This window comes from Drosophila elegans, unplaced genomic scaffold, assembly GCF_018152505.1.
Source record: "Drosophila elegans isolate 14027-0461.03 unplaced genomic scaffold, ASM1815250v1 contig_476, whole genome shotgun sequence".
Classification (NCBI taxonomy): domain Eukaryota; kingdom Metazoa; phylum Arthropoda; class Insecta; order Diptera; family Drosophilidae; genus Drosophila; species Drosophila elegans.
Window position 1 is genome coordinate 4785640 of NW_024545863.1, and position 24614 is coordinate 4810253.

General features: G+C 47.6%; 8 protein-coding genes across 16 annotated transcripts in view; 3 read left to right on the forward strand and 5 right to left on the reverse strand.

The window, feature by feature from the left end:
* Window positions 1-14: 14 nt before the first annotated feature.
* On the forward strand, window positions 15-1556 carry LOC108137359 (cardioactive peptide). Of its 2 annotated transcripts, none has more exons than XM_041709093.1 (3): window positions 15-86; window positions 986-1049; window positions 1107-1556. In XM_041709093.1, exons 1-3 carry the CDS (start codon window positions 54-56, stop codon window positions 1397-1399), a joined length of 390 nt encoding a protein of 129 aa, XP_041565027.1. In that variant the 5' UTR covers window positions 15-53; the 3' UTR covers window positions 1400-1556. The 2 variants fall into 2 exon arrangements, with proteins under 2 accessions (XP_041565027.1, XP_017114485.1); XM_017258996.2 differs by lacking the exon at window positions 15-86 and adding an exon at window positions 486-691.
* Window positions 1557-1950: 394 nt separating this feature from the next.
* LOC108137394 (probable cytochrome P450 6d4) lies at window positions 1951-3934 on the reverse strand. The gene is made up of 3 exons (XM_017259053.2): window positions 3183-3934; window positions 2932-3128; window positions 1951-2868 (listed from the first exon to the last, which is right to left on the reverse strand). The coding sequence occupies exons 1-3, from the start codon at window positions 3869-3871 to the stop codon at window positions 2213-2215; spliced, it is 1542 nt and encodes a 513-aa protein (XP_017114542.1). The 5' UTR covers window positions 3872-3934; the 3' UTR covers window positions 1951-2212.
* Window positions 3935-4542: 608 nt separating this feature from the next.
* On the reverse strand, window positions 4543-8555 carry LOC108137355 (chorion peroxidase). The gene is made up of 4 exons (XM_017258990.2): window positions 8254-8555; window positions 5798-7657; window positions 5570-5739; window positions 4543-5087 (listed from the first exon to the last, which is right to left on the reverse strand). Exons 1-4 carry the CDS (start codon window positions 8421-8423, stop codon window positions 4774-4776), a joined length of 2514 nt encoding a protein of 837 aa, XP_017114479.1. The 5' UTR covers window positions 8424-8555; the 3' UTR covers window positions 4543-4773.
* Window positions 8556-8658: 103 nt separating this feature from the next.
* Window positions 8659-12845, reverse strand: LOC108137391 (nuclear pore complex protein Nup133). Its single transcript, XM_017259050.2, has 8 exons — window positions 12552-12845; window positions 12321-12495; window positions 11756-12259; window positions 11389-11701; window positions 10486-11330; window positions 9743-10421; window positions 9141-9682; window positions 8659-9082 (listed from the first exon to the last, which is right to left on the reverse strand). Exons 1-8 carry the CDS (start codon window positions 12725-12727, stop codon window positions 8708-8710), a joined length of 3609 nt encoding a protein of 1202 aa, XP_017114539.1. The 5' UTR covers window positions 12728-12845; the 3' UTR covers window positions 8659-8707.
* Window positions 12846-13063: 218 nt separating this feature from the next.
* Window positions 13064-16080, forward strand: LOC108137392 (wolframin). The gene is made up of 4 exons (XM_017259051.2): window positions 13064-13197; window positions 13260-13358; window positions 13420-14987; window positions 15055-16080. Exons 1-4 carry the CDS (start codon window positions 13134-13136, stop codon window positions 15883-15885), a joined length of 2562 nt encoding a protein of 853 aa, XP_017114540.1. The 5' UTR covers window positions 13064-13133; the 3' UTR covers window positions 15886-16080.
* On the reverse strand, window positions 16077-16891 carry LOC108137393. Its single transcript, XM_017259052.2, has one exon. The coding sequence runs from the start codon at window positions 16752-16754 to the stop codon at window positions 16290-16292; it is 465 nt and encodes a 154-aa protein (XP_017114541.1). The 5' UTR covers window positions 16755-16891; the 3' UTR covers window positions 16077-16289.
* A 392-nt stretch (window positions 16892-17283) lies between these two features.
* LOC108137374 (glutamate--cysteine ligase regulatory subunit) lies at window positions 17284-18494 on the forward strand. Its single transcript, XM_017259025.1, has one exon. The coding sequence runs from the start codon at window positions 17422-17424 to the stop codon at window positions 18289-18291; it is 870 nt and encodes a 289-aa protein (XP_017114514.1). The 5' UTR covers window positions 17284-17421; the 3' UTR covers window positions 18292-18494.
* Window positions 18495-19878: 1384 nt separating this feature from the next.
* The window catches only part of LOC108137372 (ankyrin repeat and fibronectin type-III domain-containing protein 1), a 46908-nt gene continuing 42172 nt past the window's right edge, over window positions 19879-24614 (reverse strand). For all 8 annotated transcript variants that reach the window (XM_017259016.2, XM_017259014.2, XM_017259015.2 and 5 more), the window contains one exon: window positions 19879-24607. In XM_017259016.2, coding sequence (XP_017114505.1) covers window positions 22129-24607 — 2479 coding nt within the window. In that variant the 3' untranslated portion in view covers window positions 19879-22128. The remainder of the gene's footprint in view (window positions 24608-24614) is intronic.

Genomic DNA, 24614 nt, shown 5'->3' on the forward strand with positions numbered 1-24614 from the left:
GCTACTGTTTGTTCGGAAAAGTCCCGTGGAAGTGTGAGGAAAACTTTCGGAAAATGCACACTTGCTCTGTGGCATATGAGCGATCTGTGAGTGTGTTTTTTCGGACATCTCGGATCGGGTCTTTATAAATAGACACTCGTCTCAGTTCGCTCGCGAGCGAAATGTGGCCATTGCAGCTACACTGGCCGAAATGTGGGGGAAATCTGCAAACTTCTACACGATTTCACGCTTTAAGTTCAAGTCTAGTTCAAGTTTTAAATTGAATTTGCAGTGGTTTTTAACACCCTCTGCAAGCAAGGGCAAGGACCATCCTTCACACGTCAATGCAATATTTCTGTGCGGGGACTGTCCGCCTGGGAAAGGTCGGGAAAAACACAAAAAGCCATTAAGTGGCAACCAAAATACATTCTAGGCCCAGCTGGAGGTCCTGTCGCATTCTGAAAGCAACAAGTCTCACATTGCGTAGCCGAGATGTTGACCAAGGCCCAAGCTGCGGCTCCGTTCATTTATATTCCGAGTGTTAAGCGCGTCGGTTTGCTAAGTGGTTCCATCTTAAAAGTACAAAGCACCCTTCTTCGCCATGAAAACTTTTATTAAAATTTCGCTGAGACTAGTGGCGCTTTGGGTTTGCTTGATCTCCTGTCAGGCTTCACTGGAAAGGGAAAACAACGAAGTCAATAATATGGCAAATGTGAGCTTTAATAACTATTTCATAACTATAGCAAAAAAGTGGAAAGCCATGGTGAAATTATGTTGTTCTTAATCATTAGCACAAGAACATACGTAATGTTATTAGTCAGAAGCACGCCAAACTTTAATCTAAATTGATAATGAAATTTATTATAGCTTTGCAATATTTTATAAAGATAATATGTAAATGCATATACTACATTGGTATTAACTAATATTTAAATCAGATTTCGTCAATTTCATAAAATGTTTCTTGTGATTTTATTTTAATTAATTATTTTAATATTATTTGCAGCACAAACTAAGTGGCGTTATACAATGGAAGTATGAAAAGCGACCATTTTGCAATGCCTTTACAGGTAATTAGGGTCCATAAAACATATATATTTATAAGTTTTTAATGCAGATGTATTTAGGATGTGGACGCAAGCGTACATACCCCTCGTTTCCGCCATTTTCAATATTCAAACGCAACGAAGTCGAGGACAAGCCCTATAACAATGAATACTTGTCTGAGGGTCTGAGTGATCTGATCGATATTAATGCCGAACCCGCCGTGGAGAATGTACAAAAGCAAATCATGTCGCAGGCCAAAATATTCGAGGCCATCAAGGAGGCCAGCAAGGAAATCTTTCGGCAAAAGAACAAACAGAAAATGCTGCAGAATGAGAAGGAGATGAGAGAACTGGAGGAGCTTGAGAACAAATAAATCTGATAATTCGGAACAATCGGATGACTGGAATGGAAATTGACTGGATAGTTACCACACTGGTTTTGTTATTGTACATATATCTTTACCTATGACTCTTCGAACTGCGAAAGATTCTACAGCACTGGCATGCATTCAATAAAAATTGTTGACCTGACTTTTGGGTGCGTTTTAAATATAAATAGGGATAAATAAATAAAAAAAATGTATCAAAAATCGAAGAAGTAATTATAAATTAAACATTTTGCTTGCCTACCAACGTTTCTATCGCAATAATCGAAAGTGTCTTTTAGTCAGGTTTATTTATATTTAAATAAACATTCTTTTGACAAAAATGTATATAATTTTGTTAGTATATGGTATCTCTTTGTGGACTTAGTAGTCAGTAATCGCAGTGGGCTTCTGTCGTTGCGATCCAATGATAGCGATAAGATACCTTAAGAATTTCAATAAAATACGAAAGTAAATCGATGGAATGCATCAACCCAACAAATGAATACTTAAATATGAATAAACAATCTGATTAAAAGAAACATAACAGGAATACTATATGTATACAACATTTAAATTTTTTTAATTCTTAAAGGTACGATTTTTGTTAGTAATGACCTACAACTATTGTATAAATTAATGTTAATCAATTAAACATTTTTACACGATCTATTATACAAATTATCAACAAAATATTACATAATGTTTTGACAATTTGCTGAACGGGATTATTATTTATCATATCAGCGATAAGGGATTGGTTTAAATCAAAAATGAATTAACTGCCACTTATAACTATTGTATTTCATCAGTGTGGAGGGTTCAGGCCAATTTGGGCACTCTTTTGGACAAACGCACTCGAGCTCCGTGTTTGGGCATCAGGGCTATGCCGTGATTCTCGAACTCTATTTCGCGTTTGCTCATCACCTCAACGTTGAAGTTCTGAAGGATCTTGATGATCGCCAGCTTGGCATTCACACGACCCATCCGCTGGGCAATGCAAATCCTGGGACCCTCGCCGAAGGGCATAAACGCGGTGGGACTGTAGTTGCGACTCTCCTCGGCGAACCGATAGGGATCGTATTTCTCGGGATCCGGGAAGTACTCGGCATCGTGGTGAATACCATACAGCGAGATCACCACTGGGGTGCCCTTCAGTATTACATGGTTGGTTTCGGGTACAGTATAGTCCTGGGTGCATTCACGGTTCAAAATGGGAAGACCGGGATATTTGCGAATGGTTTCCTGGAAGCACAGCTCCAGGAACTCCATTTTGTGCAGGGCATCGTAGGTGATCTTTCCGTCGTTCTTGGCCAGCGTCTCGTCCACTTCATCCTGCAGGCGCTTCAGCAGCTCCGGATACTGGGCCAACTCAAAGATGGTGAAGGCTGCAGTCGAGCCAGTGGTCTCCTGGCCAGCAATGTAGAATATAAACGCCTGGGCGGTAATGGTCTCCAGTGAAATGGCCTTGATGTGACCTGTAAACATCGAATATGATAGTTATTTTAACCTTAACCTTAACTACTCTGTTAATCACTCACCGTCGGGTGTCTTTTGTATGCTAAAGGATTCGTTCTCTTCTATCTTGCCCGTGTTCCTTAGCTGAATGAGCAACTGCAGCAGATCCTTACGCACAATTCCGTGCTTCTCGCGGTGCTCAACGGTTTCCTTGACAATCTCCAGCATGGCCAGACCAACTGGGTTTTGAAGTCCCATTCTGAACAGGAACTTGGCTATGCTGCAGACAATCAATTGGATTAAATAAACCAAGAGGAGTAAAAGGATCACTTACGAGGGCACCAGGAAAATCAGCATACCGAATAGGGCATTAAACCTATTGTTGACTCTTGCAATCGACACCAGTTTGCGGAACTTATTGTCCGGGTTCTCGAAGCTATTCACGTCCAGGCCGAAGATGGTCGAGGCAATGATGTCGATGGCATAGTCTTGCATCACACTCTTCAGATCCACCTCCTCGGAGCCCTGCTCTGGCAGCTTCTTTTGCAGATGGGCCACCATTTTGTCGCCAATATCCTCGGAGGTGCCATACATGGCCTTTAGTTTGCCGGAGGTAAAACAAGGCGACAGCATGTGCCGCATGGCCCGCCAGCTCTGACCGCGTAGGGCAAATATACTGGCGGACAGCGGATTCTTCTCCTCGTCCACGTAGATCCCTCGATCATGGAAGCTGGCGAAATCCTGGGCCAGCACGCGACGTGCCAGTTCGGCATCGCGGACCAAGACCGCCGGACTGAAGAGCAAGTAAATCCCCAGCACACGCTCCCTGCTCCTTCGATAGATGTCATAGATAGCCAGGCCCATGCTCTTCTCCTGCCTCCAGACGCTGTCCAAGCATCCGAACGGAATCCCAGAGTGCTTGTCGTAGGGAAACCCGCGTCGCGCCCAAAAGTCATAATGGTGCCTAATATAGAACCACGCCAATGTCAAAAGAGACAGCGCCAGCAAAAATAGCGAAAACATGATCAATCGATTCGATTTTCTAGCCCGAACGTTACGCGAAGCTAGTCTATATTGAACTGGCTAACAAAGAGCTGGATTTCAATTTATATGGGCAAAACTCAACGCTTATTAGTTAAACGTTCTCTTACGATAATCAATTCTGATATGGCATAATACTGTGTTCTCTTTTGATTATTGTTTATGTCATTGTAGATAGGAAAAGGTTCTCAAACCCAAAAAGAGCACGATGATTCTGATAACATATTTGTAAAACTATGGCAATTGCTGGTTAACGTTTTGTTTAAAAATTATAGTTTATAAGTTTTAAATTTCGCTAGCTTCAGAGTAACTGAATGGATTACCAGTAACGCTTAATTGATAAACTTATAAATAGCCGTCCATTTATCACCAGGCAGAGAAATTTTTCGTGACAACAGAAGCAGAATTGTGAAATTATACAAAGAGAACATTTTAAGAGTACAAAATGTATTTTATTATATAAATTGACACTGATAACCACTTCAATCTTGTAAACCATATTCACAAGCATCTCTTAATCGAAAAAGCCTCTCTTTAAACAATACTCTTTAAAAAATCGAATGGAAGGAATTTTTGCTCTTTGAATATTTTTATTCCATGATTTAAAAGCTCTTAATTGTCTAATGCCGATCGATACTTAATTTTCTTATTTAAGCTAAGGTATAAAGGTTGAGAAATAAATTTGAAAAAGTTATTGATTTGGCGTTTTTTTACTTTAACTTTTATTGAGATTTTGCTCCTATAAATTGAACAAAAAAATCAAAGTTGTGTTTATTAAATATGGGTTTAACTTGGGCACTGCCCCGCCTTTAAGATATGCAATGGTTAATTGTACATAACCACATAACCCTCTCTTCTCAATCAATTTATTATTTTTACCTTAACTAGATCCCTTTTGCCATGTGAAGAGGCACATTGGCTGTTCTATGGTTTTCCTTGACCGTAGTCGATCTATCGGACATCACACGCACCGAAGTGGTTCCCCTATTAATTCCTGTGCTGTGCAGCTCCTGCGGGTGCTCGGATTCGGACCATGGCTCGAAATTGAAATGGTATCCCTCGAGGTCCTGGCAGTTCACCTGAGGATTGTCTTTCTCCCGCAGTCGCTGCATTACGTGTTCCCGTACACGGGTTATGCCATCTGAATTGCGACAGATGATGGCGGCCAGACTGGTTTTGTAGATCTCCGCTAGTTGAGCTATCGAAAAAGGAGATTTAAATTTGTAAGCCTGTGTTTTCATACACAAGAGGGAACGTACTTCGGCAGGTCATAGTTTATAAGCCCTTGAAGCTATCACATAAAGCTATCAAATAAAAAATCTTAAATTCAAAACGACTATACTTAGATGCTTATATGAATACAAAACATTCTATGGTTGTCTGATTTTTCTTAAATTGAACCGTAGTTTTAAAACAGTAAACTAGTAATGGTTTCTTAAAGTATGTTGTTATAATTTATAAAACAACGATGTTATAATTTAAAAAAAAGGATTTTTTTATGGGAACTATATGATAAGTCGGTCTGTTTTAACTTATAGAGAAAAGTCTATTGAAAAGGTTAATTCATATAGCTTTAAAGCTTAGAAACGTTACTTTAACGTTAGTTCTTCTCTGCATTGCCCACTTTACACTAAAATTTATAGTATCCTCTGCCAAGGGTATACATAGTGGGTCACCCACCTTTGGTGAACTTCTGAGGCCCCATCTTCCGCTCGTACCAGTGGGAGTCGCCCAGTTTGAGGCGCAGGAACTGATCGGAAACCATGCAGCTGAGCAGCGGACCGAAGATGGCCCCTCCCAGCGGAGGCTCACTTAGGGCACCCGTATAGACGTCCACATCCTGCGGGGATCTAATGGGATGCCCAGAAAATAATCACCAGTTTACATAGATCAACCAAGTTAACGTACTCATAAATCTGCCTGATGGAGTCCAGTGTGGAGTTGTCCACGGCCTGGGCCATCTGCTCCCACGTGTCCACCGGGGGCAGACGACAATGGCGCCGGAAAACCGGATATGAGGGTATCCCGTGATCGCGACCTCTTTGAATGTTCAAAGAGACCAGGTCCAGTCCGCATAGAGGCACCTTGTCCTCGGCGTTGCCTTCGAATAGCTTCTGGGTGACCTCCAGCGAGAAGAAGCGGTCCACTTGCATCACCGGCGTATTGGCCGCCGTCATTAGGGCATGGTCAATGCCATGCTCCGCCCAAAGGGAGAACGGATTGAAGAGCATCTTGTGCAGCTCCATGGCCTCGGGACTGCTGTTGTCCCTGGACACATTGAACAATCCCGGCAGAAGGGTGTGTGCAAAGCGGAACGCGGCCGCAGCAAAGCAATTGGCAATGCTCGGATCCACCTCCGGATCATAGGTGTCCGGGGCATTCAGATTGTGCTTGCTGGGCAGCAAACCCTTGGTCTCACTGAGATTTCTGCCCAGCAGGACCGGAAGGAACTCATTGTAGGTGATGTGGGCCATTTGAGCGCCCAGTATCTTGCGCGCCTCCTGATACAAACGCTCATCCTCCCAGTGGGGATTGTGCTGCTGCAGCTGTCGCGCGACGTAGTTATGATTTCTGGCCCACAGCAGATGCATGGACGTGAGCAGCAGGTTCTCATTGGCCCGATCATCGCCGGACTCGAAGCAGTACTTGCCCAGGCGCGTCATCTGCACCCGATTGCAGCCATCCGCGGGATTCGAGGAGATGGGCAGCAGTTGCCTGCCATCGTCCGTGAGGTACATTCGCAGCGAGCCGTTGATGAAGCTGCGCAACTGACTCTGGCGCTGCTCCAGATTGCCGTAGACCACGGAGGCATCGATGAAAGCCGTGGCCTGATTCAGCTGCATCCGCGGACCAAATCTGCCCGTTGGCGCCGGCGCAGATCGCACGAAATTCATGCAACTGATGTTGTACTGCCTGTAGTAGGGATCGTCGGGAAGGATGTCGACGGGAAAGCACTCCGGATGCTGCTCCCTGGTGGCGGCCACACAGCAGTCGATGGACTCACCCTCCTGCGAAGTGGTCAGCGAGGTGGCCGTGATGTCGTGGTCCATGAACTGCCCAAAGACGGCCAGCATCACTGTGAAGTTCGAGTCCGTCTCGTAGCTGGAGCGATGGATCTGCAGGGAGACCTGGCGAGCAGGCGGCAGGCGTCCGTGGTGGCTCACCCGGGGGGCAGCAATGCCGTCGGCGTAGTCCGGAGACACCATGCGGCGGTAGGGCACCATGGAGGCTCCATAAGTCCGGGGGTGTTGCTTGTTGTTGCACACCCCCGTGGATCTTCTGTAGCGCGCATTGAAATCGCACTCCAACCGGAGCACCGTGGGATCAGGCAGCACTATCTGCGGTCCCCAGCCAATATCGCTGCGTCCCGGCCGTTTGGTGTAATTGAATCTCCTGGCTATGTCCATGGTGGCCTGGTTCTCCACGTAGCCACGTCGTGCCAGCTTCCTTGCCTCCGGATTTGTGCTCAGCGATCGGTAGTGTCGAAAGGCCGGGGTGTTCACCTCGTTCGGTCGCAGACCCTCCTCCAGGATCTCCCGATCCCCCAGAGCCTTGATGCCCACACTCACCGCCTGGGCGCCATCGTGGTGATTCAGTGCCGCCTGTCGCAGGGCCCAATCTGCCGCCGGTTCGTCTGGCAGCGGTCTGTTTGGCTGCAGCTCCCCATCCGTTCCATTGACGACGAAGAAGAAACTGGGACCGCCGTCCGCACCACCGAGGGAATCGCTGAAGACCAGGGCCAAGCACAGGGCGGTAAACACAATCGCTCTGCGGGCGGAAAAGTGAAATCACTGTGTGGTTAGCATGGTGTGGTTAGGCGCCGACTAAACGTTGGGGTATTGAATAACCCGGTGGAGGGGGCTAACAATTGGTTTCTTATTGTTTAAAATTTCTCTATGAAGTTAAAGGGCATAAAGTACTCCCTTTAAAAAAGCCTCTATCAAGGAAAATTAAATACTTTACATTGAATGGTTAATAAAATAGAATTCCATTTAAATCGCTTAAAAAACCATTATTCCTAATAATAATTCATAATAAAACCATAATTGTTTACTATTTGGATGAATGGAATTTAAACCCATTTACTGTACATTAAATGGTGTACTAAGCCTTTGCATTTTAGTGGGTTTAAAACCTGTAACATTTCCTAAAACTTCCCAGAAACTTTTCACTATTCCGAACCGAAATTGATATGTTAATCAATCACGAGTAATTCAGCTGTCCTGACGGTTACTTTGTTCAAAAGTCCTTGAAGTTTTGCAGTCAAGGCAATGCACACGGTATAAAAGTAGCCTTATCTCCTAATCCACTTGAATAAATCTTTTCAAGTTAATTTCCACAGATGTCCACAATGTCGCACTCACATAAAGGTGATGCCCATGCAGCACTGGAACTGCCGCATCTTGTTGCGACGCGAGCGCGGCGAAACACCACCGGGGAAGACACGCTCGGGTCCTTGATAGGGCGGAAGGACGACATAGCCGGAGCCTCCAGCTGCGGCCTCGCTGGTCAACGGCGTTGTTTCGTCCGTCATGATCAGAGCTAAACTGATGCACACTGGCGGCAAATGCAGCCAGCAGGGCTGCCCCGAACACTTGGCGGGCTTCCGACTCTCCGACTCTCCACTCGCCACACTTCAGATACTTTCGCCGGCAGCGCCGCGCGGTAACAAAGCAACTTAGTTTATAATATATTATAATGCCAGCGTTTGAGCGACACCACAACAAGGCTGCACGACTGTCCACCGGTTAAGAACATCAGCCATCATCTCGGATTCTTAGCGTAAACTTTAATAAATGACATGTGAGGGGTGCACGATTAGAGCTCCATATTGTCTGGCTGCCTGAACATGTCGGCCACATACTCGTAGGTCAGCTTTAAAAGATACTGGAACGGTTTCTGCTGCGGCAGTTCGCCCAGCTCCACGCTCTCCAGAAAGTCCTCCATGGGTGGCAAGAAGTTCTCGGTCTCGTGGCCCATCAACTGCGAGATTTCGATGATCCTGAAGAAGAGCAACTTTTGCATGTAGTCCACGGCGTTGTTGGGATCGTAGTCCGTCCAGTTATCACGTTTTATGGCTGCACACCAGATCTTGTGCCGCATTTCGTAGGGCTGCTCCACGTAGCTCAAAATCTCCAGAGCTTTGCGGAACTCCACTTCCGTGGCCGTGTCATTTTCCTCGGCAATGTTGAGCTGTGGATAGTGGGTAACTTGTAACAGAGATGGCAATGCAAAACTAGACCTGCCTTACGTTGATTATCTCCTCTGCTTTGAGAACCTTTTGTTCCGTCGAGTCAAAGCCAAAACTTAACAGCACGTCATGGCCCAGTTGCGACTGATATTCGACCAGCGTAAGATCTGCATTGATCTTCTCGACCTGAGCGGTTAGATCGGATTCGGCTGCTGCGAAGGCGGCCAGTTTGGCCAGCGACAGCATGGACTTCTTACGCGCAACAAACTCCGTTTCGCATTGGCCCAGCTCGTACAGCACCTTGGCCGCCCGCTCGAAGTCGCCGTTGAATATTAGCTGAATCCAGCCCAGGGACGGATGGTCGCGCATGAACTGCGCCAGAGCCGTCTGGTTGCCCTTGAAGCGCTCGAAGATCTCGCCGTGCCGGTTCTGACGCAGATGCCAGTTGATGGCAAACTGCGAGAAGTCGAACTCCTCGTACTTGCGGGTGTAGTCATCCAGGCGATCCTTGTCCTGCGTCTCATCGCAGATCAGCACCAGACTCTGGAAGTCCAGGTACTTTTCGGCCAGTTTTGCGGCGTACTCATACTGTCGATCTTTGACTATAAATTATGCATGAGAATATATTGCAATCTACCCTTCACAGTATACTTGTTACTTACTTAATAGCGAAATGAGTTCCCTGCGCTGAGCCTCAAACTGCTGTTGCAGCACATTTAACTTCTCAGAGTCCCGCACGCTTTCCAAGTAGGTTCTTCGTCCATCCAGCACCAGATCGACCAGTTCGAATATTTGCTGGTACAACTGCTGCTTCAACTCGGTCTCGCTAACGCAGTGGCCGCCATACCGAACGCTGATGTCGATGAGGCGGGTCAAAGTGTCGCGAACACCGGCACTGCCCGCCATCGCAGTCCAGGGCAGATTCTCGTAGGACGACAGTTTGTCGTTGCTCAGCCTGAAGCTACTGGCCTGCTGCTCCCGATGCCTAAGCACCTGACCCAGCGTGTCCAGGACAATGGAGTTAATGTCGTTGACAAAGTGGGCCACTGACACGGTGGTCTGACTCTGGGCCGCAATCCGATCGTCGGCAATGTCGGCTAGGGCCTCGAAAACGTTCTGCAACTTGGTTAGCTTAACGTAGAATAAATCCTGGCTAGTTAGGCTGCCCTGTGGCTTCTCATCCCATAACGCCACGGTGGCCTCTATGGCCTCTTCGATTAACTTCGGCAGTTTGGTCTGCAGCGAACGTAGAGCCATGGCAGCCACTATTTTCTCGCTGATATCGGAGAGAATGAAGCTGGTGGGCTTTAGCAAATGACTACCGCAAGGTATGGCATTGAGCTGGAAATAGACAACTTTGTGTTTAATATGAAGCTTTCTAAATATTTAATTTAATGCTTAATACCTTTTCCCAAACTCCACTGGAATGCAGAAATGTGACGAAATGCTGAAAAGCAATGATTTTGTCCCTTAACTGATTGATAATCTGCATGGAACGCGAACTGCCAATGGCATGCCGATTGCTTTCCTGATCTCCAAGGGCCTCCTCCCAGCGCGGATCGGATATTGGAATATCTTCGGCCAAGTCCTCGGCAATGGTGATGACAATTCTGTCCAACTTATAGGCATCCATGGGTGCTCCATTCGGATCGGCTCCAGACACGCTGCGCAGCAGCTCTCCGACAATTGTCTTGACCATGTTGTGGTTGCGCTTAAGGTGGTAGAGGAACGCTGCCTTAAGTTGGCCCACCTCGTCGCTCAGTTCGTTGTACATTTCATCCGGATCCAGCTCGAACAGGTGCAGGTTATTGGTGCTGCCAGTCAGAGCAGTCAGAGACTGGTCGGGAGCTTCGAAGCTGGCGCTAAACGAATTGGGTGTGAATAAATCCGGTGTGTTGCAGGAGCTCATGTTCATCATTTCGGTGCTGTCAAAATCACCTGGAGTGATTGAAATCAAGCCATGGGTGCGGCTAAAGAACAATGGTATTTGATTGCATATGGCAGCACTCAAAATGCGATCGTCATGCAGATGGAACTCGATCTTCTCCGCCTCCAGCTCCGCTGTGGGCACCGAGTTGGACAAGTGCAGTGGGTAAACCACCTTCGGCGTGTACAGATAGATGTGACTGCTGCCAACCACGAAGCGCAGGCTGAGGCAATCCTCCTCGGTCTTGGCATTAAAGAATTTGTTTATTTTAAGCGGCGTGAACGACTCCAGGAGCATACTTTCCGCATGAGCACTGGCTGTCACTGAAAGGCAATACGATATATATACACAACAATATTATTTGTCAAACCTTAATCTTACCCAGAGCATAGCACATTTGTGGAGCATGAGCAGCATTTACAGCTCCAGCCAGTATATAAACCTTGTTCTTTACCAAGTGAAAGTCAAGCAGATGCAGATCGATTTCCACATTGTCCGCCGGCAAACGGACATTCCAGAATTTGGTTTTGAACTCTTCACGTATTCTGCGCACCACCTCTGCATCCTCGTACAGAAGATTCTCAGCATTGCCTTTGTTGGACAGACTCCAACGCTGGATGGCACGATCCGAGAGCACGGCCACTACTGTTTCTCCACTTTCGGAATTGCTTTCGCAGCACATGCCAACCAATGCCTGCAAACAAATACTCTTAAGGATAGTCTTGAATGTCTTTTTTAAGATACTAACCTGATCCTTGTCCCCACCCGTGTTCATGCCAATCAAAATGGAGGCGAATTTCTTGCTAAATCCACCGAGGAAACTAGTGGCCGGCTTAATGGTCTTATGATGAAGTGTAAAACGTCCATTGGTGAGGCCCACCCGAAGGAAAACCAAATTGCAGGTGGTGGTAACGGCTAGATAGCCCTGTTGCGTTGGCAGATTGAGCAGCTGAACGAACTCCTGACCAGTTAGGATCGAGAGATCAACAGAGTTCCCATCGTGGGCGATGGACGACCAATAACGCACTTCTCCGGTAGCGGAAACGGCAATACAGGAGGCCATTTGCTGGCCCTCCGTTTGAAAAACGCTGACTAAGTCGCTCTTGTGACCCAGGTCGCTGTAGGGCAGGGTCAGCTCCCGGCACTGGGCCAGGCCACCGCCACGCCTACCAGGTTTGCCCAAGCGAGGTGGCGAACCCAACTTGGCCGTGTCTTTGTACTGCCAAATCAAGAGGCGTCTGCCCTGGACAACCTGGAAGAGATGTAACCTTTTAGTTTGTGAACCTGTTGCACAGGGGAGTCCGATATCTTACCCAAGCCCAACCATTCTGGGTCACTTTGGCGGTGACTGTGCCCGCTCCCGATCCCGCAAACGTTAGAGCCTCATTGACCACCACGGGCAGTGGGCAGCCAAAGCTCTCCACCACATTATAATCGGAGCGGATGCCGGGAATCGATTGAGTGGAGCGCACAGACAGGCTGAGTCGGCTGGAAATGAATCACTATGTTTAGTGGGGAGTCACAAGTGGATGTGCAACAGCTACCTGTTGGTCAGGGCAGTCTTTTTGAGGCTTCCGGGCAACTGGGCACAGCTGGCGTTGCCGCCAAAAAAGGATTTTCGCGTGCTGTCTGCCGAAGCCGCCGGCATGCTATATCTCCGTACGCCCGGAGAGGATTCGCGCGAAATGGCGTACAGCTGCTTCTGCAGGGGTCTTTCCATTTCGTTAGCTAGTGGTTATCTAGAACTCACTTATAAACAATAAACAAACAAGAATCTTTGCGAAACTAAACAATTTCGCCGGCATGTGTGCGTTTCGATAGGCGATTGCTGGTGGCGCAATATCGAAGTCACAGTTCAACTATTTTTAAAATTATCGATTAATAGTCACGACCAAAAACCTTGATAATCAAATATTTAAGAAATTTAAATTTTTAATGTACATATTATTGGATAAATAAACATTTTTTTTAAATCATTTTAAAGTTTTAAACAAATGCTTTTCCGTTAATCGTTAATCGACTAACTTCGGCCATCTCTATTAGAAGTTGGCGAGCGTTGCCATCACTAAGGCAACTTGACTGAATTTCATAGATTTTTGTAAACAAACCGAAAATACTCCAGTTAGATGGCCACCTGGACACAAAATGAGCCCACAGGTGTCACGAAGCGTAGGCGTTGGAATCTGGAAGGTATATCTCAAAGCATATGGCAGTGAAATATGTTCCAAACATGGATATATTCCCCATTGCAGATCGCGCCTCCTTGAACAAACTGAAGCATCACATTGCCGAGGAGGGATGTCCCCAGATGCAATACGATCTGGCCAAGGAGTTGCTCGACAATGCCATTGGTAAGCGGAAGGATCTGTTAGAGATTTGGCGGGGTGTCAAAGATTTCCATGTTCCATGCAGAACCCAATCTTGCCAAGGGCAATCAGAACCAGAAGGCCGTCAACTGGCTGGTAAGTGCTGCCCACAATGGCCACGAGGATGCGGCCAAACTGCTCCGGCAGTGCTACAACGATGGCAGCGGCATTACGGCGGAGAACGCGGATGAAGTGCGTCGCTGCCTGGCCATGACGCCCGGCGAACGAGCAGCGAGAAAAGCAGCCCGGGAGCTCTTTGCCTGCCTGTCAAACGGCAATGAGCACATCACGCCCAAGCAGCTGGAGCGCAAGATGCGACGCATTTACAACCTGCAACGTAAGCGGCGTCGACGCGACGACGATCGTTCCTCGTCGAGCAGCGAAGGGGAGCAGGATCAGGAGCCGGAGTGCGAGCCCCTGGAGGATGTGCCCACAATTGGCGTGGCCAACGTGGAGCGACGACGCCTCATCACCGAGGCTCACCTGGTTTCGGCTGCTTCCAACTACAGTGCCGGACAGATGCCCAGCGTTAACGATGCCCTCACTTTGTCCGTGCCAGATCCGAGGAGCCTGGACCATGTGCCCTGCTTCTACCGCATGATCTTCCACCCGCTCATCTTTTTCACCATCTTCTACCACCGCCTGCTCAACCTGATCGTCTCCATACCCAATGTCATCCCGCTGAGTGTGCGCTGCAGTGTGCTGGTGGCGCTTTCCTGGTGGAGCACCCGCCACATGCTGCCCCTGGTCAGCTATTACCTCAGTCTGGGCATCATGATTTGGGCCACCTGCAAGATGCTCAAGACCAAGCAGCAGTTCGTCGACTTTCGCATCTGGTCGGGGCTGTTTCTCAGCTACGGAGATCAAAACATTGAGGCGGACATTGCGGAGCAACGTTTTCTGCGCAACAATATGAAGCCATACCTGTATTACTTTGGTGCCTTCATATGCAACCTGATCGTGTATCCGCTGGTAACCGACGCTTGGTTGCCGCACTCGGAGCTGACAATTGTATCCGGGGCCTTCACCTTCCTCACCATGGGCGTGTCCATGTACGCCTCCTCCCACCTACTGCCCGACTGGCTGGTGATCGTCTCCTTTGCCGTGAATGTGCTTGCCAAGTATCCGTATGAGATGGACGAGGTTGTGTCCACTCGCTGGCGCTTCCTGGATCTACGCGTGCCCACCTTCTCGTCCTTTGTGATTGGCAATGGGATTGAGTTCTGCCTGAACTGCCGCACCGCCCTGTACCTCTTCATTCCTGTTCTGCTGGTGATGATGGCGAAACGCTCCCGCTGGCATGGAGTCTACACCTACCTCATCCCTCACTGCGTTACGCTCAGCTGGCTGCAAGTGTGCATCGCCACCTCGCAGAGTGCCACCATGTTTGGAGTGATGCGGGCAGCCCTCGGCCTGGCCGGAATCGTCCTGTTCCTGCCTCTTTTCGGGATCGTAGCTCTGCTCGTGCCTGTCTTTGTGGCCATCGATAGTTTGGGACTGGCCAGCGAGCAGCTGCGCTGGGGCAGCACGGCCATCGCCTGCGGGCTGGTGGTGGTGCTATCCTGCGTCCTCGCCCTGAACCGAGCCACCCAGAAATACATCACCATGCTGCAGGTGAATGATTGTTATTAAAACAAATTAAACTATTAGGAATGTAAGTTTATTAATGACTGTTTTGCAGCTTTTAATGGCGGTTACGACAGCCTGCTTACTGGTCTTTCCCTACATGACATCCAGTTTCAAGGACACGCCCCGCTTCAACGCTATGCCCAGAGTGGGGTTGCACGCCCTCGCCGAAACGGATACCCTGCAGTGGGAACGGTTCCACACTCTCTGTGCCCAACCCATACACGAGCAGCCGAACAAGATCAAGGCGCAGCTGCGTTGCTCCCATCTCAATGGCATGCCAGTGACCTGGGAGGGCAGCATTACGAGAGTGGAGATCTCGCGGGTGTCCAACATGCTAGAGGATGTCATTGCCAACTATCTGCCCATGTGGCTGGGCAGAATGCTGCGCTGTGTGCACGGCGAGAACATATCCCAGCACTTCAGGTGCGATCCCAAGATGGATGCCCAGTGCGAGGAGTGGCGCAGCGTGATCAAGCTGAAGGTGCAGAGCGGAAGCTGCACACTGCAGCGTTGGAATCACTACGAGTACGAAGTGCTGGTGAAAGTGGGCAGCAAGAAAGCTAGCCGTCTGCTGGGCCGTTCCACTACCACCAACGTGATCCTACGAGCTCACCATGACTTTGGCAACTTTACCCGACTCCTGAACGAAGGCGATATAGTCCTGTTCTATGGAACTCTGCACAATACACGGCTTCTGGGGGACAACGTGCAGGTACACCTAAAAACCATCGAGTGCGTGGACTGCCAGTCACCGGATTTGGGATCGGCGAGCATAGAACGGGTTGTGGCCACCTCGCCCATGGATGCTCGCCTCCAGGATCTAATGAGGGGCATAAAGTACTTGTTGAACGCCTTGTTGAATCCTTTGATTACATTTAAATAAGCTCCTTCCTATTAAAAGACCCCAAGAAAAGTGAGTTTCTTGGCATGCGCTCTCCAATATTTATTGGTACCTATAAATATGTATGTATTTAGAACCCAGGAGGATCTTCCTCTATATTAGCGTTGCATTTATAATATGAACGCTTTGTTGATTGAATGTATTTATAAAATCAATTAAAACAGCTAAAACAAATAAGTTTATTGGTTTTTATAAATGTATAAAAGCTTAATTATTAACACTAAGAGTGGTTTATTATATATTATTGACTAGAAGTCACAGTTTATTATTAAAGCTCAAACATACATTTTTTGCTTAAGAAGTTATTAATCAGTGCTCTAAAATATTATTTGGTTAACACAAATTTTAAAGCTTTTCATTTTTTGATTAGGGTTGTTTGACGGATATTAATCGAGGGACGACAGAACTGCTGCGGTCGAATCTTCTTCATCAGCCAAAGTTTCTCCTTTCTCGGGTGTCGAGCCATCTGATTCAACTAGTTCCCGAAGATTTAACTTGTTGAATGCTTGGCTTAAAGCCCTTTTAACGGGCTTATCCCCCAATGCCTTCACGAAACTAAAACTTTTGAAGCATTCGGAGATGGCAGAATCGACTTCCGGATCAGTCTCGTATTGGTGATGCAGCTCACATGGCTCCATGCAGATGAATTGTTCGGGCGCGTTGTTCAGAAACTGAACTCCGTCCAGCAACAGTTTCCGGTGCGAAGCGTCATCCACTCCCAGCATAATTAGATCGCTGCCCAAGATCAGTTTGCAGTGGGCAATACTGTCGTAGCCCCGGTCCAGAAACCTTCCTATGTACTTCTCCATGGTCAGCAGCACAAGCCACTCTCGTACAGCTCGATGGCACATTCCAGTCGTTTGATTCGACTCTCCAGCGTTGCGTTAAGTTTTTCTCGAAATTTGGATGTTTTTAGTGCTGTCATTTTTGACAGCCGGCAAAACGACCGTTAAAATATCTGGTTCGATATGGCACTTTGTATCGGTTCCAAATTTGATTTCTATAAGCTTATCGACATTAAAAATTATTTTATAATTTTACATCCGATTTGATTATTATGTTTGTTACTAGGTCTTCTCGACGCTGTATTTTGATTATGATCAGTTTTTGGACTAGAAAACCGAAATATATATCGGCCTAATAAATAAACTTCTGAAATATATTCAATTTTCTTTTTAAGAAAACTCTAAACATTGTTAGTGAAAATCGAAAGCAAATAAAGGTTTTTTAATGATTTAAAAATACAATGTTAATTGGAATGATCTGAAACGAGTTTCAACTCCCAGATAAATTAAACTTAAGAATTTCTACATCCCTTTCGATCTATCGATAGGAGATTCGCGCTGTGCTATCGACTATCGCCCACCATTGGCTCTCTTTCACCACATTTCGGTGCAAAGTGTATTTAAGTGGCCAGGCGCTCGGTTGTCGGGAACACACGCGTTTCACCCACTTGTACTGGCGGTCGCGGAGCTTAGCAAATACCAAAAAAGGAGAACCCCAGAGAGCACCGTCATCATGATTCCGACCATAACGAAGAAGTACCAGAACGTGGTGATTAGCACGGGAAACATAATTACCACAGAGCTGGGCCAGCGCAAGTCCAACGAGGAGCTGTACGACGGCCTGAAGATAACGCTCCACAGCGATCCCAGCGTGGAGCGCGTGGTGGTGGAGAAGGAGATCGACGAGCTGCACGGCCGGGTGCAGCGAGCCACCCAGGAGCTGACCACCCGGCTGACGGAGAACGGCCGCAATGAGATCAGCATCGGCGCCAAGATATTCCTCAATCGCCACTCTACAGAGTGTGTGAACCAGGCGGTGGAGGCGCTGCTCAACATACTCAGTGTGACGCACGTGGACAATGTGGTGCTGGCCTACCACCCTAATGCGGTTGCCAGCGCAACGCCGGTGGCCACAACAGGCGGCCAGCCCAAGTCCCCCTGCTCTGAGGGCATCTCGGCCAGCAAGGCCAGCACCTGGAGCCTGCGAAACGGCGAGGAAGGAGTGTCGGAGCTCAAGGAATTGTACCAAACCCTGGAGCAGTACGCCCTCAAGCAGCAGATCACCCAGCTGGGCATAGCCGATCTGGATGCGGCGGCATTGGAGGAGCTGCACAAGGGCGCCCAGGTGGCGCCCACCATTGCCCAGGTCAATCTGTCCACCTGCTGCGTGGTGCCCGCGGATCTGCAGGAGTTCTGTACCGCCCACGACATCCAGCTGAACACACACAGCGATCCCGAGCTCCTGCTGCCCGAGGAGCAGTTCGCCGCACTGGCGCCGGACTACTCCATCGACTGGTCACTGCGCTACCAGGTGCACGTCCGCTGCCGAGGCGTCCTCACCGCCAAGGGATACATCGTGGGCGCCTCGCGTTCCAGCGATTAGATTTAGTGCCCCTGCCCCCCCCATAACCAGATGCTAGGCTATAGTTTTAATGTTTGTAATGTATGCTCGTGTATACTGGTGTACTTATTGTTTGTTATACAAAACCCCGATTGAGGATTCGAAGCCGATCGATTGATTTTACTGTAAACTGTAAACGATTTTTCAATACTTATTCTGAACATAAAGCGTTTCAAAAACGGCAATTGGCTACTGCTGTGTTGTGTGTCACTTGCATCCAGCTGCCCCGGGGGTCAGCGATTCCGACCCACAACCGGTTTGAATACCTCTGGTTGCAAATTAAGTATACGTCCAGCTGGTGTAATTTATATGCTCCGATCGCAGCCAAGTGCTCTTTACCATTTCCTTGTGCTGGCTTGTTATTTGCCCCGCTAATCGCTGCCCAGGCCTCTCCGCTTCTGGTGGACTCAAATCTAATTAGAGGCAGAAGCAGAGGCAGACGCGTCTCGCCCGACGACCCATCCAGATCACGTGGCTGACCCGCCGCCGTTCGCCCGCCGACGATACGACGAAAATAAATTCCCGCAGTTGATTAGAATATTGTATACAACGGCAGATATATTAAATATATAACTGCTGATTTGGATGGTATCAGCGTTGGCAAGGTGCAACAGCCACTGGCCATAAATCGCACAACAATAAGTGGTAATAATAACATGTGAAGACTGTCCGGATGAAACAAACTAATCTGTGGCGAAAATTTACAGCAGCCGTATTCGAGTGGAGTGCAGTGAAGTGAGTTAAGATTTGAGATTGGAGTGGTGGTAAAATAGGCGGCACGACCCGTAAGTGTGGCATTTAATTGACAAGTGGAGGAAGTTGCTGGCCGAATGGTTTATTAATGAGCGTGGCCAGAAAGGTGGGTGCGAGACGGAACCTGTAATTTCGGGGGCATAGTTCAAGGACAATGTGCCCGTTTTCATTGTGTGTATCTTAATAAAAGTACTCGAAAACTCATATAAATAGATGAGAGCGTTGTGGCACGGGAAACACAAACACTAAGCGCACTTATCGCGTTGTTTTCGCATTAGAATGACTTGTTTCCAAAATCCCCAATGGAATGAGCTGACTCAATATAACTTGTTTGCCGATCTTTACAGCGCCGGGCTCGTTTCGTCACTAATTGAGTATCTGCTATACATTCAGGCCAGCAGAGATGACGCATCGGCCTCCAGAATAAACATTAGCAACATTGTGCCTCAACATTGGAAAGAAGCCTCTGGAATACAATCAAACCCATGGACATTATCTTGGCAACTGGTGAAATGTTGTAGCTATATGTTATAGCGGGCGTAATCAGCTCGTTATCATTATTACCTATTTTTTTTTTTTTACTATTTTGTAAGACAAAATCGCATCCAAGTGCAGTGCCGCTTGATAAGCCGAGCACCATACAGGGCGTATACGTAACGAGGCGACTATAAACCACATCCAGTATTTAATGTGACCCGTCATTATGTTCCGGCTGACTTGCCCCTGAATGATATTGCACTTTCCGCTGCATATCATTAAATTATCTGGATTCCAGTACCTTCCAAATACCCCCATAAGTAAAACAGGCCTTTGGAATTACACCATAACAATTGTTGAGTCTTTATTAAGTTAATTGAATATTCTTTGAATCCTTACCAACGCTAGTTGTCCTCTTTTTAGCTCCACATTTGGAGTGTATTATTAGTGTATATTTTTAGGCCCATTAACACACTAAACATGTACACAGGTAGTCGATAATGAATGTACTGACATTGGGCTTAGTTACACTTGATAAGTTTCATCTTCTTTATAATCTAATTACAGGAATTGTCTGCGTTGATGTGTTTTTCATGTTCATATGCGGAAAGACTACAACAATTATCGTTCAATGCTTTTGGTTACATTTTCATTTCGCTCTTTGTAGGCCATTAACAATTAGCTATAGCTACAATTAGATTGCATCGTAAAAACTAATTTCACTGGATCGCAATTCGAAATAATACTCTGTATAATTTCGCCTCCACTCCAAACAAAACCAAACGCTCTTCTGCTGGGGACGGACACTGTGTCTGACAATTGAAATCGTTTAATTGGCATTCCGAATTAACAAACTGAAACTGGCCACTCTACTCAGTTTGGAACTTGTTTACAACTACGTTCGTTGTTCGTTCGACCATTCTGATCTGCGGACCATTCGAATATCGAGGCAATTAGGTGGCGCTGATACAAATCTGAAACCGGGCTGTGAACGCATGAGGGGGATGTAATATCTGGGGTCAAAATATATAGCTACGTTCGTTGCTGTTCTTCGAGCCCTAGGACTGGTAAACCATATAGTAAAAATGTATCAAAATCGTCACATTCGACATCTCAAAAACAAGAGAAAACGTACAAAAATCGTTTGTTGGTCGTAGACATCTTAAATAGTTCGATATCTCTGTTATGGACTCTGTGTTGCACATTCTTTAAAGTAAGTGTTCTCGTCTAGTTTCTCATAAGATTCAAAATGTATACTTTTCACGACCTGCGACTCCAATCTAAATTCGACTTGTCGTCCAATGGAAACAAAATATTATATTTTGGGACATGAGCTTGACAATGAAACTTTGTCTTTTTTTCTTTGTCTACCGGTCCACAACAAACAAGTGTGTCTGAAGATTTTCCTCTAATTTACTTATGGTATTTCCTATTGAAAGAGTATAGAGTAGAATGAATAGTTATTTATAGACACATACGGCTTTGCACATTGAGATAGCCACGTTAATAATGTGGGTTCTAAGTGGGCCAACAGTTGAGTAGATTGGGGAAATGGGGCATAGGATTATCAAGTAGGTATGAAGCTCGTCGAGCCAATTGCTGAGTGGAGTGGATAGGTTTCGGACATCAAATTCACACTGCTACATTTTATAAATACAAACATTTTAACTTTACTTTGCAGTTGCCCGTTGCTTTTTTTTCAACATGCAGTTGTGCCAATATATTTTTAAAAAATATTCTCCGTTTTTTTTTTATCATTTTTGTTGCGGTGATTTTGTTTACATACTAAGCAATTGATTACAGCTAAATTAATTATGTTTAATCCAAAGGAATTGCAATTTTCAAGAACACACACACACATCAAAGACATCAAGATTGACTCTTAAAATGCATATTGTTATCTGCTCTTTAAGTTTTGACATCGATTTGGTTTTGGTTTGGTTTTGTGTTCCGTATTTACCGATTTAACATTTAGATCAAAAAATGTGCCCCTAAAAATGCCACAAAAATACAATCAAAATATTTGTTTACTAAACTACAAAATACATACAATAAAATACATTGATGCACGCATAATATTTCTATAGCATACATACTACTTATGTATGGTCGTAACCTTCTTTACTTTAGAACAACTAACAACAATCTGTTTTTGCTTAGTCCGTTTCGTGTGTGTGTTTGCGTTTGTTTGGGTAATGTTGAATGTATAACTACTCAAAGTATAATACCATTTTAAATACAATTTCATCAGTTTGCCTTTGCAGCATACATAAGTAATTCAGTCTAATTCGGGAATTGGTCAATTGATCATTGCCCTGAAGAGGGGTGGGAGTGATTGGGTATTGTGATTGGGGATCCCAAAAACCGAAACACAACAAAATGTACAACGTGTGGAACGGAAGAAGTCCGATAAATCTCTGAGGATTCCAAAAACCAAATTGAATGTGTATGAACAAAGGATTTGCCTACTTTCAGGCATCTTAAGTTTTTAAATCTCTAGAGATCTCTTTGCCGTCCGGACTATTATTATATCAAGTGCTTCACTTCTTCGATGATTCTCCATTTCCTGTGCGATTTGGGTCAGATGGTTCAGATCAAATGCGATTTGCGGTTAGAGTGCTCGATGGCCGCCAGGAGCTCGTGCTTTTTGCGCACATACAGACGCCCCTTCTTCCAGGGATTCTGCAGCTGCAGTGGCTTAAAGTCATCCCGCAGACAACGTTCCCGTGCTCCGATCACAGCCACCAGGCAGAAGTTCTCCAGCACTTCGGGTCCGTAGACGGGCCCATTGTTTCCCTTGAGCACCACGGCCATGTTGAGTTGCTTCACCACCAGGTTGACCACTTCGCGGGCGGTCGTCTTGGATGTCACATGCAGCTTCAGGCTGGTTCCACTGGCCAGTCCCGTGTTGTACGCGGTATACACTTGAATAATACCCGGCGATGGTTCGGCATTGAGACTGGAGCAGCTGGCGGTGTCCTCCTCGCTGCTCTGCCGCGACAAGCTCTTCATCGAGGAAGCCTTCGAGGTACTGGCCACCGGCTCCTCGCCACCCACCGCTCGTAGCTCAGCTAGGGTGCTCTTCAAATAAGGTCCACCTTCGCGTAGGTTAACGCTAGAGACTGCTTTTGCCGCCGGCTTCAGCGGTTTGTGTTCCAGATCCGTGGCGAAGGCGCCGTGGCCGCCGCTCCTCAAAGAAGCACTGGACCCCGCCAGATACGGAGCCGAACTGGAGCCATGCACCGTGATCAGCGGATTGGTATGGGATCCGATGTTGGAGCTGGTTCGCTTGCGTTGGGCGGCCACCGCCTGCGAGTGACGCAGTGCATCCGCCAGAGTGTCATCGGAACGCGAGGGCGGCATGGCAAACACACTGTTCGTGCTGTTCCCATCCGAGGCTGAGTCTACGGCGGAATAGAAACTGCGCGACGTGTAGGTGGAGCTCACGGAGTCGCCACTGTTCTTCCTAAAGGATACTTCCGAGCAAATGGAGCCGGCATATTCGCTGGTCGTGGAAACTTGTAAAAGTTGCTGCTGTTGCATATGCTGCTGGGACTGCTGCTGTGTGGGAACATGTTTGACTGCAGGCTCTACCGGCGTAATAGCCCTCAATTCTAGATTCTGCTCCGACTTCGAATGCTCCGACTTTCCCTGCGCTGGATCTTCGCTGGTTCCTGGCCCAGGCCAACTGCCTCTTCCCTGGCCCGTCTTGGAGGACTTGCTCTCGCGGATGGGCAGCTGGAGCAGCTGTTTGCTGGTTGAGCACGCCGCCGACGACGTTGTCACCGATTCATCCTGTCGCTGCTGGGCAAAGTCCAGGATTTCGCGCATCGTCAGCGAGGGCTGTGCGTTCTTGTTTCTTGCATATGCCACCACGTCCATTAACCAGCGCACACTCTTCCACACGATTGTCAAGCTCGCACTAAGCTCCTGCAACGTGGCCAAACGCTCCTTGGCGGCCTGCAGTTCGCTGCTGGAGAAGGCCTCGCGCAGTGAGTGTGTGGCCAGGGCAGTGTCCAGTTCAAGGATGCAGGATAGGCGGGCATACTTCTGAATAATGGCCGGCTGATACGTACGCAGGTGGATCATCTCAAAGGCCTGGATACTCAAGCAGGCCAAATCGTCCCTCTGGAGCAGCAACTCCGACTGGCCGGGCACGGCACACGAGGCCTCAGCGGATGGACAGACCACTAGGAAACTGATGTCCGGACTGTGCTCAATCACCTCCACGTCGTACAGGCGGTGGGTGGTTGCATCGGCCACCTTGATGTTCATACTGGCAAACAGCTTGTGCATTGCATTGGTGAGATCGTACAGAAATAGACGCTGAACCTCCGTGGTCGCTGCTCCGCCGGAAGCTGACTCCCCTCCCTGCGAGCTGAAGTCCAGCGGGAGGCGAAGCGGATCGCTGGTGCAGCGGTGGAGCACCTGCCACTCCTCGGCCGTGATGTGACTGTTCTCGCGCACCTTGCAGTGGGGCAGGACATTCGGCGTTTTCACCGGCACCACCACCTGGATTTGGTCCATGGAGCACTGCATCTTCAGGTAGCCCAGGTAGAGGCCCGGCTCCAAACGCTGCAGCGCCGCCTGCTGGTAGTGCAATTGATCTCCAATCGAAGAGATGAGCAGCTCGTTGATTGTGTAATCGTCGTGCAGAGCACCCAGCTTCTTCTGCAGCTTGCTGACCGGTAGCCATCGTGAATTCAGAATGGACACGGTCTTCTGGCTCTTCACGGACTGCACGCAGGTCAGCACCACAGTGCCTTGGGCATCTCTCAGCGGTTTATAGTACAGCTGACCCAAATCCGTGATGCCCAATGCCGATTGCATTTGGCAGACGGCCGACAGGAGCTTGGTGCGGAAGTGAACGGCGGAGGTGAGATTGCGCTCCATATCGGAGCGCAGAGACTTCACATCCTCCCAGGTGCAGGCCACCTTCATCAGCCAGTAGTAGTCCATGTGCAGGGCACTGGGATAGGATTCGTCCACCTCGATGACCGGCGGAAAGTCCTCGCTGGTGACCAGCACCTTGTCATCGCAGTGAATAATGCAAGAGAAGTATATGCCGCTGTTTT

What these genes read in the sequence shown, in the direction of transcription:
- LOC108137374 (XM_017259025.1), top strand. Translation starts at nt 17,422, where the DNA reads ATGATTCCGACCATAACGAAGAAGTACCAGAACGTGGTGATTAGCACG.
- LOC108137391 (XM_017259050.2), bottom strand. Translation starts at nt 12,727, where the DNA reads ATGGAAAGACCCCTGCAGAAGCAGCTGTACGCCATTTCGCGCGAATCC. An exon ending in ACAAATGTGCTATGCTCTGG is followed by an intron (nt 11,331 to 11,388) that starts GTAAGATTAAGG and finishes ATTGCCTTTCAG; the next exon opens with TGACAGCCAGTGCTCATGCG. An exon ending in GGAACTCATTTCGCTATTAA is followed by an intron (nt 9,683 to 9,742) that starts GTAAGTAACAAG and finishes CATAATTTATAG; the next exon opens with TCAAAGATCGACAGTATGAG.
- LOC108137394 (XM_017259053.2), bottom strand. Translation starts at nt 3,871, where the DNA reads ATGTTTTCGCTATTTTTGCTGGCGCTGTCTCTTTTGACATTGGCGTGG. An exon ending in CTGATTTTCCTGGTGCCCTC is followed by an intron (nt 3,129 to 3,182) that starts GTAAGTGATCCT and finishes GATTGTCTGCAG; the next exon opens with CATAGCCAAGTTCCTGTTCA. An exon ending in CATACAAAAGACACCCGACG is followed by an intron (nt 2,869 to 2,931) that starts GTGAGTGATTAA and finishes CGATGTTTACAG; the next exon opens with GTCACATCAAGGCCATTTCA.
- LOC108137393 (XM_017259052.2), bottom strand. Translation starts at nt 16,754, where the DNA reads ATGTGCCATCGAGCTGTACGAGAGTGGCTTGTGCTGCTGACCATGGAG.
- LOC108137355 (XM_017258990.2), bottom strand. Translation starts at nt 8,423, where the DNA reads ATGACGGACGAAACAACGCCGTTGACCAGCGAGGCCGCAGCTGGAGGC. An exon ending in TGCATGGGCATCACCTTTAT is followed by an intron (nt 7,658 to 8,253) that starts GTGAGTGCGACA and finishes TTCCGCCCGCAG; the next exon opens with AGCGATTGTGTTTACCGCCC. An exon ending in GCCTCAGAAGTTCACCAAAG is followed by an intron (nt 5,088 to 5,569) that starts GTGGGTGACCCA and finishes CTTTTTCGATAG; the next exon opens with CTCAACTAGCGGAGATCTAC.
- LOC108137392 (XM_017259051.2), top strand. Translation starts at nt 13,134, where the DNA reads ATGGCCACCTGGACACAAAATGAGCCCACAGGTGTCACGAAGCGTAGG. An exon ending in GTTGCTCGACAATGCCATTG is followed by an intron (nt 13,359 to 13,419) that starts GTAAGCGGAAGG and finishes TGTTCCATGCAG; the next exon opens with AACCCAATCTTGCCAAGGGC. An exon ending in AATACATCACCATGCTGCAG is followed by an intron (nt 14,988 to 15,054) that starts GTGAATGATTGT and finishes ACTGTTTTGCAG; the next exon opens with CTTTTAATGGCGGTTACGAC.
- LOC108137359 (XM_017258996.2), top strand. Translation starts at nt 581, where the DNA reads ATGAAAACTTTTATTAAAATTTCGCTGAGACTAGTGGCGCTTTGGGTT. An exon ending in AAGTCAATAATATGGCAAAT is followed by an intron (nt 692 to 985) that starts GTGAGCTTTAAT and finishes TATTATTTGCAG; the next exon opens with CACAAACTAAGTGGCGTTAT. An exon ending in ATTTTGCAATGCCTTTACAG is followed by an intron (nt 1,050 to 1,106) that starts GTAATTAGGGTC and finishes AGATGTATTTAG; the next exon opens with GATGTGGACGCAAGCGTACA.